This window comes from Amblyomma mixtum, chromosome 1 (assembly GCF_055824585.1).
Source record: "Amblyomma mixtum isolate Tamu chromosome 1, ASM5582458v1, whole genome shotgun sequence".
NCBI classification, from domain to species: domain Eukaryota; kingdom Metazoa; phylum Arthropoda; class Arachnida; order Ixodida; family Ixodidae; genus Amblyomma; species Amblyomma mixtum.
Window position 1 is genome coordinate 285,049,252 of NC_143012.1, and position 12,537 is coordinate 285,061,788.

Sequence of the window (12,537 nt, forward strand, 5' to 3'; positions counted from 1 at the left end):
TTTCATGCATTGGAAAACTGCGTCGTTCATTGTGTCTAAAGCCAGCACAAGTAGTCTAACTCATGACATCAAAGATAATTTTCCAGCTCTTAAGCTAGTCAAGATATATGAAACAAAATCTATCAAAGAGTCTGCAGAGCAAAAAATAGAAAAAAACAACACAGTAAACACTGTTGTATGTATAATAGGAAGCACTTTTCCGTGCTTCGAACAAAATAGCGGACCACTCAATATAAACGCAACAGCGGTACGGGTGTTCAGCATCCAGTGCCTGATACCGCACTCCTATAAGCCTTTCAAAGGGCGCGCTACACTTCTCGCTGACAGGGTCCCTGCCAGCTGGCAGAAGCCGCAAAAGTTCTTTGCACGGTTCCTTCGCAGCTCTAAAAACACGTTGATTACAACCGCAGATCTATAACAATTTGCAGGACGTGCATGTAGTTTCATCCTACAATATTCTTGTCACCGACTTTGACATTTTACGCATGTAAAGCCATTACAAAACAAATATTAGACAATAACTTGCGAAAATGTGATTAACTGTATTGTTTCGAATGAAAATTTAATCTACTTATAGAAGAAGGTTTGGGTTTCCAACTTGTCACATCAATGGGCTATTGCGAAATTCACGGCGCACTTCACATAAGACATCGTACATTCCCATTAATAGGAATTCGGAAGAAGCCCTTCTAGTTTTCGTGGCTGCCATCAGGTGGCGCATGCTGTAACATTAAAAAAATAGCGTCCAAACATCATGCGAAAAAAAAATTGCAAGCAACCGTTTCGATTCGATCACATGCCCTACCTGTTTGAAGCCGCATCTTTAGACCACTCTGCCACAGAGCAATTCATTTTGCTTTTTTCACGGAAGTACAACCAACCTGACAGGAAAAGAACATGCAACAACTTCGAGGGATTGGACGACTGTCTTCTCAAATTACCAATTTCATACACTTTTCTTAATTGTTCTCAACAGCAAAAACTTGAAAAGTAGAAATTTTAGTCCCTCCTCTTTCTGTTTCCACTGGTATAAAGAGATCGGAGCACAAGATTCTTGACAAATTAAGATGTCGTTACCCAAAGCATCTTCAATTTTTGGCCTTTTTTGTAGACATCCATTGTTAAAAATTTGAATGATGTGGAAACAAAATATCTATCTTACACCTTGCCTCACTGCGTCTAGATGCTCTAGAAGATCACCAGAAAACACGTCTTCTGAGAAAATCCACGCCATTCTCTGCGCAATTAGCCATTGAAAAACACCTGTGACCTCTCGTTGAAGCGCTATAGGCTGCTAGGCTATGCGTCACTGCTGGGCGCTGTCTCGAATCCCTGGTCATAGAGGAAGCAATGTTTACACGTGCATAAGCTGCACTCTCAGCTGTGACCACACCCCATTCTGGTGGCTGAGTATCCTAGGCGACATGCTGCTGAATGTAACTTCGAGAGTTCTGTTCCGGCCACTGTAACCGAATTTCACAATCTGCATTCAGGGTTAGTTTGGTTTGTCTTGGTTTGGTCTGGTTGATGAGGTTGAACGTCTCAATGAGACTCAGGCTATGAGGGACGCCGTAGTGAAGGGCTCCGGAAATTTCGACCACCTGGGCTTCTTTAACTTGCACTGACATCGCTCATCACACGGGCCTCTAGAATTTCGCCTCCATAGAAATCCAACCACCACAGCCGGGATCAAACCCGCGTCTTTCGGGTCAGCAGCCGAGCACATGTAACGCTAAGTAAATGTATTCTATTGAGCAGTTTTCCTGCTTACGACCACCAGTCAAGCAAGATGGTTGAGTCAGTGTTATGATAAGCCAGACAACGTCACCCTGATTAAAAAAAAACGAAAACAAACACAGCAAGAAGTAAAGACAATCTTGTTCCGTCTTATCTGCTGCTTCTAGCTTTTTGTGGCATTATACACATCGTTTCCAGCTATCATTACCATGACTGAAAATATAGAATCACATTTTGATTGTTGCGCTGTAACTGAATGACTACAGCTAAACACTTAACAAGTTCGGGAAGTCGTCGTTTTTTGTTGGATAGTAGACATGCTCGATATGGCGTTACTCAAGCACGTTTCTGAACGCCTTAACAACAGATATCTCTCAATCCGCAGCGCATGTATATCAATCTTTCTTATCTGTTCATGGAACACTCTAAAGGGAAATATGGAGTAGTCGGCTTCAGTAATTGTTTGTTTATTTTTTGGTGTTATTGCCATACGCTATGCCACTAAACAACATACAGATATCTATAATTTTCACTTGCCTGTGGTTCAACTGGGCTACGGAGAATAATTGCTTAAAATGTTCCATCATTCTAGCCACCTCTACAGTTACTGTGTTCATGTATGTGGTTGTTTAGATATTATAATGACAGTATATTTTAAACGTGTTATCAACAACTATGGCGAAAACACGGCGCGATTATCTTATTGTTCTTCTTTCCTCTCGCAGCTGTCAACCAGGAGTTCGACGTGCAAGTTTACGACGAATTTGTCATCAAAGGCAACACTGGAGTATTGCGCTGCCAGATACCAAGCTTCGTCAAGGAGTACGTCACGGTGACGTCGTGGGTTAGAGACGACGGCCTTGTAATCCACGCTGACTCGGACACAGGTAAGCGTCAGTTCTATGCTGTGCACTTTGTTTGAGTTGATCGCTTATCGCACGGGAAATGTCTTGCTGAAAGTGCTCGAATTATGCTGGCATTTGTTTGTCTGTTCGGTATTACAAATTAATATTCTTCCCAACCAAGCTATGCTCCATGCTCTGGGCACTGCCATTCGCTTCGGGCGAATTTAATCAAAAAAGTTTTTTGTTATTCCAGAAACTCATTATTTAGAGGGCGAGATCCTGCAGCGTCCTTAACACCGTCATTTATGCTTACACTTCATGAAGTCCAGAGTTGGATGAAAACTCGTCTGGTCGGTGATCAACTTGTTGAAACTTTAAAATAGACGCCAATCAAAGGAAAAACAAAAACAAACAAATCACAACGTTTCGGCTCCCATGTGGGAGCCTTGCTCACAATGACACTTTGTCTGCCAACATGCGAAAATATGTCACCTTTTAGCGACCAATAGAAAATCAGGCATTTTGTTTATGACACATACAACATAAAAACTCTATAAGTGCAGTTTTGACGATCCACCTGCGTAGCTAAGCACATCATTTTGAAAAGGTGTCATTAATTTACATTCCTCTGCTCCAGGAAAAACAGCTGCTAATACAGCACGTGCTTTTGCAGATATGTTAAAATGCGAAGTCCGTATGCAATAAGGAGAATGCATTTGTTTTCCTTCTAGAGCAGTAGCTATTAGTATAAAGGTTACCTGGAGAGCCTTCGTGTTGGTAGTGTTTTTGTGTCCGCGGTTCCCGTAACCACCCTGTACACAGATCCCTTACCTGACGCCAGTTTTGTTAGATGTGGCGTGGAGTAAAAAGACGGCGCGGTACGTCTTAAAACGCAATCCTGAGAGCGCCACTTGAACAGATCCTGTGCCTCACAGTTCTTGGCAACTTTTCCTCCTCAAAATGACCACTGAGTCGAAAAAAATGCCTCTAAACGCTTTTAAACGCGCGCTCTCATGAAAATATCCTGAACTGCCTAGACGGCTTGGCATGCTCCGCGCCTGCGCAGTACAGACGCCGAAGTTGTCATAGAGCCCCCACAAACGACGTGGAACATGTAATGTTGCCGGAGTAGCATAGATGGTGGCAAACTCTTCAATTCTATGGGTGACCAGGTCGCAAAAAAACGTGCATCTTGTAGAACAGAGAACAAACGCTGTTTGTGTGTGGCTCTCAAACGTCCTGCACGCTGCGTCCCGTTGTCTCTTTTCGCTCGTTCTTGTTCCGTCTAAGAAAGAAAACACAGTATGCACAGAATTTTCTAGTAGGAATTAAAATTATCATCATTCCAATGGCGACGCATTTATCACATTACACAGAGCTCGTTGTCACCCTCCAACTGCTTTTATATCGTTCCAAGGGAAGCACCGGCGGCAGTGGCTGAGGGGTTAGCGCATTTTCAGCCTGAGCCAGTGTACCCGGGTTTGAACCCTACCGCAGTGAGAGCGTTTCGATGGAGGCGAAACGCAAAAAAGGCGCTCGAGTGCTGTCAGTGCATATTGTCAGTGCATATTGAGCATTCCCAAATGTACTAAATATTCCAGATCCCTACACTATTGCACCTCTTTCCCCTTCCTGCTTTCCTTCTCTCCTTCACCCCTTCTTTCAGTGCGCAGCTCAGGTGTCCACAGAGAAGGTAGACGAAATTTTTCTAAAATATAGCAGAATCCATCAGCACTTTTTCGGGCAACAGCGTTCAAAACAAACGAAAAAGTTTTATTAATCGCAATGGCATCGCAACGAGAGAAAGAGAGAGAGCCTTTGAAGAGCCGACAGTTCAAGCGGTGTTTCGAAAATGCAGACATGCCACTCTGCATGTACAAGTGAACTGGGGAGGGGTAGACGGAAGGAGGAGGACGCAGAAAGCGTTAAACGGAAAGAAACCGAAAACATGTCAGCATTTAATTTGGGCTGCGATGCATCAACGAATAATGCTGGAAAACAAATGGTGGACTCCAGTGTCCTACTAATGGGCTGAAAAAGTTCACTCCATGAAGAGTGCATAATGATGACATGCAAGGAGGTTTTAGAATTTGTCTAGCAGACCTACGTGGTCTATATTGGTAAATAAACACTCATTGTACATGCTGCTGCGTAAGGGGGGCTAAGGGACCTAATACACAGTTAACTTTTAGAATCATTTGAGGGAACGGTTCTATTTGATGTTTATATTAGGTGCGCATACGCTTAGGACTCAAGCAGAATGTGCCGCGCATTTTCAATTGAGCTGAAGTTGTCGCAATGAGGACTGTTCAGTTGTTCCAGTCGGTACCGTAAGTCGGTTTTAAACGCAGAATTTAGACGAAGTCAATACCAAACAGTTTCCAGTTGGCGAGGAAGTCGAAGCGGAACTCTATATTTCAGATGTGGGTCGATTGAATGAATAAACGGGTAATGATGCGACAGTCAGTTTTATAGCCAATTATTTTGTTTCTAAGAACAGTACAGAAGAACGCCACTAACAAAAGTTTTGCTTTCAACTTGATGTAATGAGAATTTTCAACGCAGAATTGAATCTAACTCAGTAAAAGAAACTGTCAGCGCCAGTGTAGCTAGAAACGAGAAAATGGTTTTATATAAGCGAATAGGCGTTTCAAGTTTTGGAAAAAGACAGCAGGCAGCCGAGAGGGAAGGTGTGGCGAAAGACTTCTTGATTAACAGAGTGAATATCCCATAGCTCTGTTAGGTGTGTGCTGTAGTGAATAAGTCCCACGTAGAAAATGCTCCCAAGTTTTTCACCTCGCACGTCGTTGCCAAAATGTACATACTTTGCTGTCCAATTATTTCTGCTTTCTGCAAGATAATTATTTTTCCCGAGTTGCTCCACTTATTTACACTGACACATTAGTTCCGATCTTTTACCTTATTTATGCTATTTTAGCGCTGCCTTATGATATATTGGCACTTGAGTCCGATCTATAGTGTCGTTCATGGCTATCAAGCATGTTCGCATGAAACCAAGCTTATGATTGAGTCTCTATTAAGAGTCTCTTGCTACAATAATTGTAATAGCCCAGAGTGTAGAGGCAAAAGATGTTGGTCAATCAAGCGTCGTTTCTTCGCACACGGAGAGTAGGGAATTCCAGGTATGATTGCCCGTGTGAGCTTCAGGTTTCACTTCAGTTATGAGAAATTGTGAGAAAACTTCGACATTTTTCACATGTTTGGCAAAGGATTTGACCGCGTACTTGTGAGAAAACAGTGAGTTTTTGTGGCATTTATGTCATCTTCGATGCACGTTCATTGTCCAGGTGGGCGGTTCACCGTGTTTCCATCTGGAGAACTCCACGTCCGCAGAGCCGACCCCGTTGCAGACAGCCACCGCAAATACTACTGCCAAGCCAAGCACAGGCTCACCGGGAAGGTTTTGAGGAGCGCAACTCTTGCCAGGCTCATCATCATTGGTGAATTTTCTCCTACTTTTTGTTTTGTGGAAATGATATTTTACTAGTTAACGCTACTCTGTGAGCTATGAGCCATGCCATAAAGAAAAAGTCTGGAAAAAATTTGACCACTCACGATTCGATTATATCCATGAAAAATTTCTTCACGCGCACGTTTTGTCGCAAGTCCTCTATAAAATTGTCTTCACACTGGTTAGCAACCCGGCCTAAACTCTAGCTCCGGCCAAGGCTAAAGGTCTCTACCTGCTCAGTAACTGGTGCACTTCTTACTCTGAGTTCGATGCACGTAATAAACGTTGATGTTTGAGCCCATGGTGCATTTTCGTACGAAGTAACTCCGAGACCCGCCTTGATAACTGCAACGCTTGAAAGTGAAGCATGGCTAAAACAAAGCAATCATAACATGATAGTCACGTAATATTATATTCAGTATGATATGCAATGATAAAGTATGTTTGGCAAATATGTAGTACTAGTTCTTTTACAGTAAACCAGTAAACCAAGATTTTTAAAGAGTTTCCAGTAGAGTGGCCTAGTTTATAATCACTCATCACTCACTTACATTATCTGTCTTTAGGGACAACTCTGGAAAAACACATGCAGAACGGCATAATTTTTTTTTGCGGTTCCCGCTGTATACTTCCACTGCATATACAATGCTTCAATCACAATCACCATTTAAAAATTGTGACCAGCAAGTGTTTTCTTGTTTTTTTCAAATATTTTCCATAGTATGCCAAGAATTCGGCGCCCAGAACTTTTTTTAACATATATAAAAGTACGTCGTTCTCGTCAGGACCACAGCTCAGTGAAGTAAGCCCTGTGAATATATTTGTATTTCTGGTTGGCCTGTTTACGCAGATCTTAAACCAGACATTCAGCGATACCAGCCCGCTTACGCATGAATACACACAATCCATGCTTCCTTGCAGCCCATAGCGCCCTCTACGAAGGTGTACCATAGCGTCATAGGATCAACGTTTCCGTCGTTTGCGCTTGCGCCCGATGAAGTGCCGACCCATTCATTATCGATGGTGGCAACGCAGCCTATTATCGATCAGGCACTAGGAGAGAGAGGCGTGACACGCTTCAGACAAGCCGCGGCCTCTTATGCAAATCCGGGAGCTGCACGCTCGTGTGACCAGCACGGTCTCGGGGGAAATCGGTAAAGCTTTGCGCAGTAAGCTGTGCTGCTTTCGAAATGCTTCTTTAGTTTTTCATGCTGAGTCGCTCGATGTTTTCCAGAGTTTCGAACCGTGTGGTAACGAGCCGTTGAGAACTATGTTTTGCGACCACACACAATTTTTCAACCTTTTTTTTTGGAAAATGGCACACATGAATGGACACAGGAGACCGGTCGAAGTAGTTATGGTTACAGGCGCCAAAAGAAAACAAGACGATGTGCCAGAAATGCGACTCGCTTCGGGTGAGAGACGGGGCATTGTCATGCGGTGTCCCGGACTAGGGACGCCGACCATGTAGCGGGGCCACTCTGTGGCTCCCAAACTCTATTGCACCAATTAAAAGTTTTCACCAAAACTATCCCATATACCACTGCTGCAGCGTAATTCGAGCTACCTCTTTGTTCTCTTGATCATTTCACGCCAGACCTAACACATAGTGCTGAAGTATTTCCGTCTTAAACCAATTTTCATTCGCAAAATATCCACAATGCTAAAAGCAGGCGCTTGCTCTGTTTTTCTATCATTTTTTGATCTCCTTACTTTTGCTCTTTCCCTCTGGCCTTCTCTATGAGAATAAAGTTTTTTTAGGTGGAGCTAAGAGTAGAAAATGAAAACAACACGGCGGTCATAATGTGGATAAGTAAATTTTAAATTAACCTCACCTTTTAACTATCCTGATTTTATTATTCTGAAAACGATAATATTTGCTTTTTTTTTAGCTTAGCCGTATGTGATTTCACACCAATATTTTTACCGCAAAATAAACCAGAGGAAAATTTGACGCAATTTGTTAGATTACCTGGGAGTGCAAATAAACGCTAGGTTACGTTTTACCGCGCGCTTCGAGAAGCCAGGGCCGTAAATTTCGAGCAACATTTCGTTTTTCTTATTATGGAACTAGGAATGTATTCATTATACTCCTTGCACTCTTGGAACTGCATTTCAATCCCATCGAAGTAGCGTTTTCTCTATATGTTACCTCGCCGTAATAATCGATATTTACCAGTTCTCTGTGTTGCAACCTTACTTTGGAGGTCATATAACAGTGCCGACCGTTCAGTTAACTGTTTTCGTCATTGTTGCGAGAAGAAAAAAATGAAAATTCTTTAGCAATTTTGCATGACAATGTCAATGTAAATGCGAAATTTTCGGGAACGGAAAACTAAACGCGACAGTATTTTCAGAAATAATTTACGCAATCTGTAATACATATCTTTTCCATTAAAAAACTCCATCAAAGCGCAAAATGCTCTTCAAAACGCCATTTTCAAGAGATGCCATCCCAGCAGCGTCTGTGTGCAAAATTAAGTGCCCACGTTGCCTGTACCTCGCAAAGATCCTTCAGGCATAGCAGCCCAAGTCTCTGTTGCGTTGTTGTTCCCCAAATTGTAAGTCCAAAAAGGGGCGGAGCTCCAGTCCTTGCTAGGCATGCTGCACTCACAGCTCTTGCTTTGAGCTTTGCTTGCAGCCTTTATGAATTTGTACTAAACGTTAGGAAGTACTGCTTTTCCGCATGATTGGCTTTTATGCGCCGTATAGCTTTGCAGGCAAACATGTGGTACAAAGGAGAAAACGTTGTGATATAGGGGTCATATGAGATTTAATGTCCAGAGGATTGTTTTCAAAGTGCAAATTTCAGGGTTCGTCTGTGCGCGGAATTTGTTTTCTAGGCTACCCCAAGGTGAAGTAAAAAAAGGGAAAACAATTTAAGTAAGCTGCAAAGTTAGAAAAGAGAGCTACATGGATTTTTTTTGTAGGCGTGCGGCAGCTATTTAGTGGACTCTGATGAATAATTAGTCATTTATTTGCACCAAATGTGACATCTAGTGATCGCTACGCATGCTTGGTTTTAAAATCTGCAAATATATGTCAAAACTATGTTAGCATACGTAATGTATAGCCTGTTTTGAAGAATATAGACTAAATTCCACAGTGATATTGAACTTGACAGCCGACTGAAATTTTTCATTACTGTTTACTTATTAAAATCCCTGCCCGAACACCTCTCACTATTACTAATGTACTTCTTTGCGAGTTCATTTTAACGTGACTTTCGGGTACTCCGACAGAGTGAAAGAAATTGCCAATGACAAAAACAAATATGCTGCTCATCAATTTAACAATGCCACCTAAGAATATTGGTAGACCAAACGGTTAATTATGCTTCAAATAACTCAAGAAGTTCGCGTACCGGGTTTGTATCACAGTTACTGCTGGCCTTACTTGCTTGGAATTATGTTGGATGCTTTAAGGTAGGAGGAGGTGACGAATTGGCTTTGCCAAGGAGTGTTTGATTGCATCGACGTCGTCAGTTGTCAAAAAATGGAAGCATTGCAGCATTTTATTTTCCCCCCACTAGATGAGCAAACACTACTACAGCATAGGGATGAGCAAAAGAACCCAAGCTGGGCTATTGCTCAGTGGAGTAACGTGCGCCGGAAAAAATCTTAGTATAAAACTTCTGCAACAATTCGTTTTGGACAAAACTGCAGGCACATGAAGTTGTATTTTTTTACGTTGAGTTAACGGCGTAGCATAGTTAAATGGGAGTTTAATTTACCTTTTTTTCTTATTTGGGCTGCTCTCTATCCATGATAATTGTACTTTGTTAAAAGAAAGACGATATTAGCAGACCTGGCACTGCATTGTGGTTTCCCTTCCTAATACAAAACGGGACAAAAATTGACAAGATTAAGCTGGAAAGAAAGGCAAACGCATGTGTGTTTACAACCTCGTAAGCTTAACTATGTGAAAGCGTAACAAAACTGAACTTACTTGAAAACAAATTGTTTGAACACAAGTTTTTAGTTACAGAACTGATCTTTATTTTTCGTGTTCTCTGTAAACAGCAGCTGACTGTTTAATTTGTTTGCTGCTTAAGAGAGAGGGTTGAGTTCCAACCGAATGCAGTTGTGTGAGGGAAGTAATTCGCGTTTATGCAGCTTCTGCTATACCTTTAACGTCTTTTCCGTTTTTTAGCGTTGTAGAGGAATAGTCCACCGTGCGTGTCAGTTCTGCGTTTTCGTTTGTTTCGGTCACGAATCTCGTTCTCTCGACAGACACCCACGTGAACACGGCCCCACGGCTGACCGACCGTCGGCCCATGGTGCGGGCGCGCCAGGGCGACAGCGTGAAGATCCCGTGCGCGGCGCAGGGCTACCCGGTGCCCTCCTACGCGTGGCACCGCCTCGAGGGCGGCTGGCAGGTGGCCCTGGACTCGGCTGGCCGCGTGTCGCAGGCTGACGGCACGCTGCTCTTCAGGCGCGCCTCGGTCTCCGACGCCGGCAAGTACGTGTGCGTCGTCAACAACTCAATCGGCGAGGACCACATGGAGACGCAGCTAGTAATCACTGGTGAGTGATACGTCCGCTTGTGTGCGGAATCAATCGCATTTATTTCTTCGTAGCTTTCGACCGCCATACACCATGGAAAGGCAATGGCAAAGAAAGTACGAAAAGTTACAGTCGCACTCGCATCTAAATCTGAATAAAACGAATTATATTTTTCTTATGGAGCTGTAGGTTTTCTGTAAGCTTTGTCTGTAAGCTTTCAGCGCTATCTTTGAGCGTTCCCCAGTGAAATTTCACGCACGAAACATCACTTAGGTAGCTTTATACTTGAGGAACAAACATTCTAATCCGTTTGATTTGTAGCTGCTCCAAGTCTTACAAGCGAGTAGTTCACAGCAGTCAGTAGACAAAGTTGCCCGCTGCCGCACTCTCACATAGACGTGGACTTAAAAAATGTGTGACAAGGTTTCGGAGACAAGCAAATACAGTGAGCATATCGGTATAGCAGGCAGTTCTGTCTTTTGGTTTGGCGCATGAAAATACTCAAAAAAGCGTGAATGTCAGATGTGGCTAGAGTGCAGTGCTACACCAACGCCGAAACAACGCACAAGTATGCTTTCGGTGGTAGAGCTTGGCGTTGGGGGCCTCAGCAGTGCCGTCAGCAATTAGCTGTCGTGTTGCAAGCTGATGTCAGTTCTGGTCCAGTCAGTTTTGACAGCACGCCGTTAGTCAGATTTGAAGTGGCTGATATGCTAGAGAGAAGGCAGTGTTTGTCAACAATGGACAGACTTTTCAAGAGGGTGCGTGCTCTGAATTTCTTCGCCGACGTTGTTTTTTATTTGAGGTTGCATTTAATGCATTGCGATATTTCAACTGAAAAATACGCTTCAGCTTTTCACCTTCTGCAGGAGAGATGAAACAGTAACGACAGCTGTACTGTGCTCTACCTATGCTCCCATAAGAGCAACTGTCCCCGGACTTGTGTGGAAAATGTGGCCGTATCTGTCATTCGCTTTCGCAAAAGCCATATCTGGCCGGAACTAGCGCCTATGCTTTGCCTAGGATGCGACGTCAGTAGCTTCCTGAGGTAATTTCTTAGCAGAGTCACATTTAAGTCCTTCAGAAAAAAGCATGATCTAGAGACAACGACGAGTGCAATATTTTGACGCCATTTCAGGGGAAAGGATTGTGGCATAGAGAAAATTGTGTCCTATTTTGTAATCTTCACGTGGTATCATTCGCGTCTAGAAGCAAAAAAAAAATAAAGAGAATGGGAAGCGCGAAAACTTATATTGCCGCAGATAACTGCTTTCTCGTGTTCCGGAACGCTCCGGGCAAATGAAGCCCCGAACTTGAGATCGCTAAATAAATGTCTTACTCTCCTTGAAAAGTTCTAAAGATTGTCTTGGCAATGAAGCAAATAAATATGGCATTTTATTTCAGTTATTCTATTCATTATATGAGTGCAACTCAACTCGAATTCAAGTGATTGCTTCGCGAACATCAACAGACTTATTTTCCTTTACTCATATTATATTAATATATGTATTGTTAAGTTCTTGGAAGGTCGGCCTAAAGGACAGGGCCTATAGCTACATACGGCCGTTTCAAAGAGTAGTGTATTGTGAGTGTTTTCATTACCTAGTTATTCCTTTATATAAGCGTTGCTCCGTTCTTTGCAGTGGCGCTTCTCACTGCGCTTTTCGTATGTCAATCAATGATATTTTCTTTCGAGGAATACATATGGGTTTACTTCAGTAACCCAAACAACTTCCCATCGCGCTCGCTACGATGGAAAACTGGCCATCACATCCCGCTGCTGAGCACTAATTCGTGGGTCCGAACCCAGCCGCAGCGGCAGAATTTCGATGGAGGTGAAACTAAAAAAAAAGTAATGATGAGAAATGATGAGAAAGAATTTAAAAATCATGATCGATTTGAGTACTAAGGCCATATGCGAATTAGGTGCGCTAGTAGTTCGGTTTTCCCGTCGGTTATGGTGTTCAGATCCGGTATTTCC

The 12,537-nt window shown here is 42.9% G+C and overlaps 2 protein-coding genes across 2 annotated transcripts in view; one reads left to right on the top strand and one right to left on the bottom strand.

Moving 5' to 3' along the window:
* LOC149371928 (uncharacterized) overlaps positions 1 to 12,537 on the bottom strand; it is a 510,412-nt gene that overhangs the window by 311,487 nt on the left and 186,388 nt on the right. The window lies entirely within an intron of this gene.
* LOC149371931 (cell adhesion molecule Dscam1-like) overlaps positions 1 to 12,537 on the top strand; it is a 114,777-nt gene that overhangs the window by 73,073 nt on the left and 29,167 nt on the right. Inside the window, exons 3-5 of the mRNA XM_089585490.1 lie at positions 2,463 to 2,624; positions 5,891 to 6,043; positions 10,287 to 10,580. Of these exons, the coding sequence (XP_089441616.1) occupies positions 2,463 to 2,624; positions 5,891 to 6,043; positions 10,287 to 10,580 (609 nt within the window). The remainder of the gene's footprint in view (positions 1 to 2,462; positions 2,625 to 5,890; positions 6,044 to 10,286; positions 10,581 to 12,537) is intronic.